At 36.0% G+C, this 8,381-nt stretch overlaps 2 protein-coding genes across 3 annotated transcripts in view; both read left to right on the top strand.

Annotated features, from left to right (window-relative positions):
- The first annotated feature begins 857 nt into the window (after positions 1-857).
- Positions 858-6,084, top strand: LOC131360078 (uncharacterized). Of its 2 annotated transcripts, none has more exons than XM_058400153.1 (4): positions 858-1,440; positions 3,280-3,559; positions 4,688-4,751; positions 4,829-6,084. In XM_058400153.1, exons 1-3 carry the CDS (start codon positions 1,033-1,035, stop codon positions 4,708-4,710), a joined length of 711 nt encoding a protein of 236 aa, XP_058256136.1. In that variant the 5' UTR covers positions 858-1,032; the 3' UTR covers positions 4,711-4,751; positions 4,829-6,084. The 2 variants fall into 2 exon arrangements, with proteins under 2 accessions (XP_058256136.1, XP_058256135.1); XM_058400152.1 differs by having other exon boundaries at positions 859-1,440; positions 4,641-4,751; positions 4,829-6,078.
- A 1,643-nt stretch (positions 6,085-7,727) lies between these two features.
- Positions 7,728-8,381, top strand: part of psmd1 (proteasome 26S subunit, non-ATPase 1) — a 39,810-nt gene continuing 39,156 nt past the window's right edge. Inside the window, exon 1 of the mRNA XM_058400999.1 lies at positions 7,728-7,932. Coding sequence (XP_058256982.1) covers positions 7,917-7,932 — 16 coding nt within the window. The 5' untranslated portion in view covers positions 7,728-7,916. The remainder of the gene's footprint in view (positions 7,933-8,381) is intronic.

The following is an 8,381-nucleotide window of genomic DNA, read 5'->3' as shown; positions in this document are numbered from 1 at the left end:
TTTCGTTGTTGATATGTCAACTTTAGAGAGAGAGAGGAAAAAAAGAAAGGTTGGACAACTAGTGTTTATAGCTGCTGTAACGTAACCGGATAAGGATAAGAATTATCTAGTTTTTAGGTGCTAACGCTTAACTGGAAAAAAAAAAAAGTATGGTCAATATCAAATATGTTTTTTATTAATAATAAAATTAGAGAAGTATCCTAGAAGATTTTACACAGAATTTACCCTGTCAAGGAGTTGTTAGAACGTTTCAGTTTGAATATTGAAAACTTATGTGCATTTGGTAGCAATGCCAAAGAATCTGTCACTCATCTTTTTTTTATATTCACAAATGTTTTGGTTGGATGTTTCTAATTTCATTTCTAGGTTGTTTGGAACATGTATACAAATTTATTTATTTTTATTTTTTTTTTACAGGACGATGTTGATTCCAAACGTATGATGTATTTTATTATACAAATTTTTATTTTACTTGCAAAATGGACTAAAGCTAAAAAGGGGTTTAACAATAGGGTACCACATTAGACAAAATTAAGAACAAAAAAAGCGACAAAGACCTATGAAGCTTTATGTTACTTTAAATTGTAATATTAACCCCTGGCTTAAAGGGTTTTTTTTATTATTTTTATTTTTTATCTATTTTTATTTCATTTTTTTTTATATATTCTTTGAATGTGTATTTGTTTATTTTGTACTTGTTGCGAGTTGTTAATGCTTTGACAAATCTGTATATATTTTTTGTATAATAAAAAAAAAAAAATAGATAAAAAATAATTTAAACATTTTTGGGTGCTAACGCTACTTCCGGGGCATGGCTTGCTGTATTTGCTCCTCCCATAGCTGGAGTCGGCGTGGTTTGTGTGATTCCTGGTTTCCGGCTTCACTTCCACAGCGCGTCTCGACAGGTTTTTTAAAAGCTCCCTTTCTCACATTGTCAACACACCGGGTCACCTGAAAGTCATTTACCTATCTTTACGCAAGGTTTTATTTCATTGAAAAATAAAATAAAATAAGCGCAGATAAAGACTGAGCATGGCCTCGGATTGTCACTTCACCGACTCCATAACCAAGGAGGACGAGGAGCGAGAGGAATTTGATCGGATGTTGAAGCGAATCGGTGGAAAGGGGAATATTTATTTGGTAGGAGACGTGGATGGAGAAAACAACTGCAGTCTTTTCCAGGAGTTTATCATGGACATGTTTCACACTGAGGTGCACATCAAGAGGGACAAAAACGCAAACCTCGGGAACGGGAACATCAAATCTGCCGCTGCGAGAAACTGTCCTGTTTCTCATGGGGCTCAAGGAATAGACGGTAATAACGCCGACGTGGACGAGAAATGCGCGCGACCCAAGCGCAAAATCACCGCACCTAAAGGACGAGCCATTCATTGCGCCATCATCATCTTCATCTTCAGACACGGATACGTCCAGAACAAGGTGAATGACAAAATAACCGAGGTTTCTAGGCGGTAATTAAATGAAACTCTTCCACGTTTTTATTCCAGATTTTTTTCCTATGTACGTGATTAGTTATAGACGCCTGTACAGTAATGTTTTAACCAACACTAGCTGTGGCAAAACAGGGAAAAATGAACAAACCATGAATTTCACACCCTGAAAACATCCAGCAAGTTTATTTTAACAGCACATCCTCGAGTTTTATTCCTTTTACACCACAGCAATTTGCCGGTTGTACATGTCTCTGTTCTCTCTGATGTTATAGCAGCTATAAACAGTTATTCTTTGTCTTGAAGTTGATGAGACAAAAATCTAGCTTGTCATGCTCCAGAAAAAAACCCACAAAGTGTAAACATTGAATAGAAGCCATTATTTGTCACATGTACATTACAGCACAGTGAAATTCTTTCTTCACATATCCCAACTTTGAGGCTTGGGGTCAGAGGGGCCCCTGGAGCGGTGAGGGTTCAGGGCCTTGTTCAGTGTTGTAAAACTTAAGTATGCAGCATCATCTCTGACTGTTACGAAGGGCTGCTCCTGGATAACTTGCATACATTGCCTTATAGAAAGTGTGTACAATATGTATGTATTTATTCATATAGTGACATCACACATACGTAACATAACACAAGCAGATTCTTTGCATCTAACTAGCATACACGGTTGATGATGTCCCTGGATCCAACAAACATTCTACTCTATATATAAATTGAAACTTTATATATTTTTTGCAGGGTTAGCGACAAACTAAGCATCATATACTGCATTTTGTACAGCAGTTTTTCTAATGCTAATTTCCAGATTGTTGGCTTAGTTTATATGGTTGTATCATCACCAAAAATTATCCAAATTAAATATCACAATAGTACAGGAAATTACTTGATGCTAAGTGTGCTGTTGCTATGAATAATCATAGACAAGCTCATTGAGTTGTTTACACATCCACACCCAGAAAGACACTATTTTAAAAAGTATAACCAAAAAAATATTTAAATGGCAATGCAAATCGCATGATACCATTTACATTTTCATTCACACAAATGAACGTTTGCCAAATTTCAGAGTGACTAAGCAAACTGAATTTGCAATTGGGTTTCCCTTGTCTTACAAGTTATTACCCTGTCAAATCAAAATAGCAATAACAAAGTTTGCTATCTCATATCATCCGTTTTGCATATAGTATAAAGTTAATCAGAAACAGAAGGAGGGTTTCACACATGTTCCTTCTTGGCCGTCGACTGTGAGTGACGTCAAAAAAAATACAACCACGCCGCATAGTATACTCCCATCCTTATCACTGATTGACCGATTTCTGTGCGAGCATTGGAAATGCTAAGGCAAAAGGTAATTGCAGTTCCATTTGAATTTTAGAAGGCTCCATGTGTGATGTTGAAATTGCAAACATTCATTTCTAAATGAAAGAGCAAACAGGGCAACTGCCATTGCTTTTTCGATACAACCAGATCATAGCTTATAAGACACAGGAAATGCAATTGCAAATGCAAATTTTCCATTTGAAATTTGGCAGACACATTTCTGTAAATATGCAACAAATTATACATTATCCACAAATAGAAAATGCAATTGCCACCACCTAGCAACAAGTAGCTCATTAAACGTTCATCTGTTAGCCTGTTCATCTATTAATTTGTTTCTTGTCATGTATATTTCCTACCCTGGAACATAATTTTTAAAATTAAATGAAATTGTAAATTGATTTTCTAAACCGGCAAAACTAAATCTTATTTAACGTACTGTGTATATTGAACATAATTTTGTGTATTATGATATGATTTTTACCGATATTGGTATCCCCAGGCGAACCATGTGTGTATGGAGGAGATCCTGAAAGACGTAAAGGTTCGAGTGAAGAAAAATCACGGAAGTCGCCAGGCGCTACTGGGCCTCATTCATACTGATGCTGAAAGCTCAGAGACTCACAAGTCTGTGACGCTGTTGGAGGAGACATTGAGATCTGTGTTCATAAAACATCCACATGATTCCATATGGACCGGGCATTTTATTCCTAATGGAGTAGAAGGAATAGAAAACATCAAGAGGAATGTCTGCAAAGCTGTGAATGTGTCTCAGAGCCCAGGTTAAGTAGCTTGTTATCATGTAGTGTTGATATGTTTATACAAACATTCATGCATAACAGTTTGAAGAAGGTATGGTCTCTGTATCTCAGACTTAATGAAGGAGGCGTGGCCTCTGCATCCATGTTTCCGTGAAAGTGTGGCTTTAGTTCCTGTTTTCCCATAAGGAAAGCATTGCCTCTGTGTTTGCGAGTCACAGTAAAAGAGTCATGGCTACTGCATCTCCGTTTTAGTGTAAAAAGTGTGCCCTTTCTGTCTCTTAGGTATTGTAAAGGGGGGTATAGCCTAAGCATCTGTGAGCCCCAGTGGAGGAGGTGGTCTGTGTGTAAGTCCTTGTGCAGTCGGGCCTTTGCCTGTTAATCCCAGGGAACTGTCTCAGTAAAGGAGGCGTGGTCTCAGTGTGTCAGTCAAAGTGACGGAGGTGCGGTTTCAGTGTGTCTGTACAAGTGAAGGAGGCTTGGTCTTAGTGTGTCAATCTCAGTGAAGGAGGTGTGGTCTCAGTGTGTCAATCCAAGTGAAGGAGGTGTGGTCTCAGTGTGTCAATCCAAGTGAAGGAGGTGTGGTCTCAGTGTGTCAATCCCATTGAAAGAGGTGTGGTCTCAGTATGTCAGTCCCAGTAAAGGAGGTGTGGTCTTATTGTGTCAGGAGAGATAGCCTCTGTGCCTATTAGTAAAACTGTATTTAGCTAAAACCTGTAAATTTCCAACCTACAACTAACAAAAACCAAAGAAAGATTCCCCCATGGAGGCAAGCGTTCTTTCCTCCTTTGTGGCTCACAGATTAAAAATTATATAATTCCATGTTCTGACTTATAAGTTGAACACAGCACAGCAGTAAATAATAATAATATTATTATTATTTTTATTATTATTATTAAGGTAATAATAGTAGTAGTAACAGAAAAGGAGTTATGTGTCTGCATTTTTAAGCTAATTCTATAGTTTTGCTGTTTTCTATTTTGGCACTGTGCCACATTTTTAGTCACAAGATTTGGTCCCCAGCCTTCAGGGTAAAGGGCTTTTTGTTTTGTTTGACGCAAAAGAACACTTGTATATAACACACAGTTCATTCTTTGTTTTGTAGATAACATCTTGAGTCGTAAGCGAAATATTTTCTGGCTGTTCTTACAGCGTTGGATCAGAAGAGGACGTAGAGAACATGCCGAAGTGACGACACATGCTCAGGCACAGAAGGGTGAGCCGGAGAGAATTGTGTTCATTTAACTTGCCATAAGCTCTAACTCTCTAACACTCACTCATCATTCCCTACAGGTGATCCGGAAAGCACAGAGGAAGGAATTCCGTTACAGACGAACTCCGGCTCACAGTCCTGACATCAGATTTACTAACAGACTGAAAATGACCCCATGACCTGTGAAATGAACAGACCTGTGAAATTTCCCTGCTGCATTTGATTTATTAACTAACAGGAATGTTGAAGGACCATTGGGATATGAAGTTTACTGATAGGTGCTAAATAAAATCCCCAGACTTTAAAGACTTTGCAAACATGTATTTTTTTTGTCTTTGGTGACCACAAAAAGGATGTCATTCACCAAACAGTGCCTCTTTTAAAGTTCCAAAGGGAGTTAGTAATTAGAGCTACATTTTTACTATATGAATTATGTTATACTGTAGTCAGGTAATGTACACAATAGTAATATAAAGAACACTCTAGGAGTCCAGTGAATAGATTAATACATTTTAAAAATTGAAAGTTTAATTATTTAATAACATATTGGACAATAAATGTCCTTTGTTTTTATGTTTTAATATTTTTATTATTTCAATTGTAGTTATTTTATGTAACAGTTTTAACAATCAGTCTGTGATTGGAATTTAGTTTTCATTTCAATTGTTTTTATTTGTTATATTTCAGTTTTATTTTCCACAGTATTAGTTTTGGATTAAAAGTGTTTTGTGTTTTTGAACTTTTTTTGGGGGTTCCCTCCACATTAAACTAGTATTAACATCACACAAATATGGTTAAAAAAATTAGGTTAAAAATAAAACGAATTACTGTCTGATTGAATGTTTTGTTGTCACTGTTTTAAGTGTCGCATATTATTTTAATATATTTTGATAGCTCTTTTTTCGGTATTGTTAACTGCAAAAGTGGCTACGAGACAGCTTTTCAGAAATCTGGGTCTGGACTATTTATGGGTGACTTGAGAAGCTACAGAAATCCTCTGGTGGACGCCTGGAGAGTGAAATTACAGCAGGAGGAGGACAATGTGTAGGAAAATGGGACTAACAAAGGAACTCTGTTGAAATAAACATTCTGGAGGCACAACCTGAAATAACAAGCTAAATTATTGTGAGAACATAAAAGGAGGAGCTTTGAATAATGAATCCAGAATTAGAATTTTTCACAGGGGTCACTGGGTTTTAAACACTTCTATGTCCCTGAAGGCAAAAAATGGCAACCTGATGATATCCACTGGTTCCACTGTGTTAATGGATGTCATGTGTGAATGTCGCTTTGTTTAGTGGTGATGCTGCAAGATAATGCATGCATCACTGTGAGAAAATAAAATTAGGAAACCAGCTACAACTCTCTCCTAAACCCCTTCCTGTCACCAACACTTACAGTTGGTTCAGTTTGTACCTTTATTTCTGATTGTTTATATTATAATACTACTAATAATACGAAGGGGAAAAAAAGAAGAATGATGATAATATATTGATAATGATAATTATATTGAAATTAACCTGAAGTTGTTTGCAGACACCATCAGAAAAATAATATATATATATATATATGGAAGTTATGGAAAAGAGAACTGGTTTGGTGAGCCAACAGATGATATTACATAAAGAAGATAAAGTTACATTCACTTTAACAGAAATGTAATGAAAGTAGTGCCTGTTTCTTGTTTTTCCACTGCTTGGTCTAAATCAGGTCACATTAAGCCTCCTTTAGCCTTCATTGTTCCCCACAGGTGGCACCAAAAACTTTTATAATAGTGCTGGAATGCAACCAGCTCTCTCTCACAAGAGGGATTAATCATTTCCCGGGTGCACTAGAGAGAAATTAAAATGCTTTAACCTCCTAAGACCTGAGCTTGCATTTTAGATTTCTTCTGCCTATTTGGGGTTAGGAGGAACCTGGAATCTGGAATAACCAGATATTATCTTTGAACATGAAGCCACATCTTTTGTGTGCAACAGGTTCCAGTTACAAAGAATTAAGTATTATGGTGCACACAACCAAAAATGTAATGTCCACGTATGTGGATGCCAGGTTGTAGGAGGTTAAGTGCCTCAGTATTACATATTAAATCTAAAGTAATAATCCTTCCTGTCTCTTCTCCTATAACTATGTTTAGAAATGTCATGTCACCACATTAGCTTTCAATATTTATTAGTAACAATATAAAAAAAACAACACAAATTGCTCCCATGCATAAGCAACCCATTTCTTTTACTTAAAAAGTGGCTTCCAATCCCACACAGAATTTTTTAAAAAAAATAGAATAATTATTAACTTGACATGATCATTAATAAAAACCCAGCATTTTAAACTGCTTTCAGTAGCGGTTATACCATGCATTCAATTAATGTGTATTAAAAATTGTACGAATAATTTTATTATAGAGTTTTTGTATTATTTCAAGCAGAAACATGATTTGTAAAAGAGTATTATTTATAAATAAATAAATAAATAGTACATTATTTATACATGTACAGTACATTTTAACATTTTTTAAAATATTTAATTGCATGTCATTATTATACTAGAGCTTGATAGATCCGATCTGTCATGGCTAATATGAAGCACTAGGTGGCGAAAGTGTGTCGTACAATTTTAACGCCTGTGTATTTTAGATGTCCAGTATAGTGCCAATATAAAAATCGATTAAATCAATTGTTACATTCTTCAAAAAAAAAAAGTGTAATATTTTGCCTAAGGTTTATTTTGAAAATATTATTCACGTGTTTCTTCTCAACATGAAAACAGAATTTTAAACCTAAGTATATAATTAGATAAGTGTCCGGTAAAATAATGGCTTTCCGGGTAGCTTCGTATCCTTGGTGGTCCTAGACGACGGGCAGCTTATTGGTTGAATTCTAAATCCGTACGTAGTTCCTTTGTGAGTGCCCTTCATAAAGTACGAAAGGTGCCTCGCTCATGTGTCCTATTTAGTGCACTTGTGTTTGTTTTTATTGATATTTGGGATGCAGCTGCTGTATAGCAGAAAGTGCAGATGAACAGGCGCTGAAGTAAATCGCTGTTGTTCATCAGCTAATTGATTTCCCGTTAATAGATTTATTTTCATTTTCATCTGTCTGCCTGTTAAACTCAGTGACAGTGACTGGTCACTCTTCGGACGCAGATTGGAGAGTTCGAAGCTAAAACATGATCACTTCTGCCGGTAAGAAAACCATGAGTAGAAAAGCAATTGATTTAGCTGAGTCACATTAGCCAAGCTAGCTAGCTAGCTAAGCTAAGTTAAATTAGCGTTAACGGTTCCGGTTACAGTTCTAATTTTTATTTGGTTTCAGTATTAACGTGTAGGAAATGGTACATATTACTTATTTACTAAACTGATGTTTCATTGCATTTTAAGCGCCTGTAAAAGAAGCGGACCGGTTAGCTAACCGAGTAATGTTTAGTGAGTGAGCCCTACTTTCGGATTAATGCTAAATAAAAAAATGTTCATGTTCAATGAAACTGGTTGATTATCTAGCTACTAGTGTCACTGTTCGCGTTAGTGTGTGATAATAAACCAAGGTAACTGACTAGTGTAGGATTTTAGCTTATACTGTCTATTGTTGTTTATTTATTTTTGGTGAACAGTTGTGAAGCAAATTTCATATTAAA

This window comes from Hemibagrus wyckioides, linkage group LG10 (assembly GCF_019097595.1).
Source record: "Hemibagrus wyckioides isolate EC202008001 linkage group LG10, SWU_Hwy_1.0, whole genome shotgun sequence".
Lineage (NCBI taxonomy): Eukaryota > Metazoa > Chordata > Actinopteri > Siluriformes > Bagridae > Hemibagrus > Hemibagrus wyckioides.
The sequence above is the reverse complement of the archived record's forward strand: the minus strand, read 5'-3'. Positions and strand labels throughout refer to the sequence as shown.

What these genes read in the sequence shown, in the direction of transcription:
- LOC131360078 (XM_058400152.1), top strand. Translation starts at nt 1,033, where the DNA reads ATGGCCTCGGATTGTCACTTCACCGACTCCATAACCAAGGAGGACGAG. An exon ending in GAATGTGTCTCAGAGCCCAG is followed by an intron (nt 3,560 to 4,640) that starts GTTAAGTAGCTT and finishes TTTGTTTTGTAG; the next exon opens with ATAACATCTTGAGTCGTAAG. An exon ending in ACATGCTCAGGCACAGAAGG is followed by an intron (nt 4,752 to 4,828) that starts GTGAGCCGGAGA and finishes CATTCCCTACAG; the next exon opens with GTGATCCGGAAAGCACAGAG.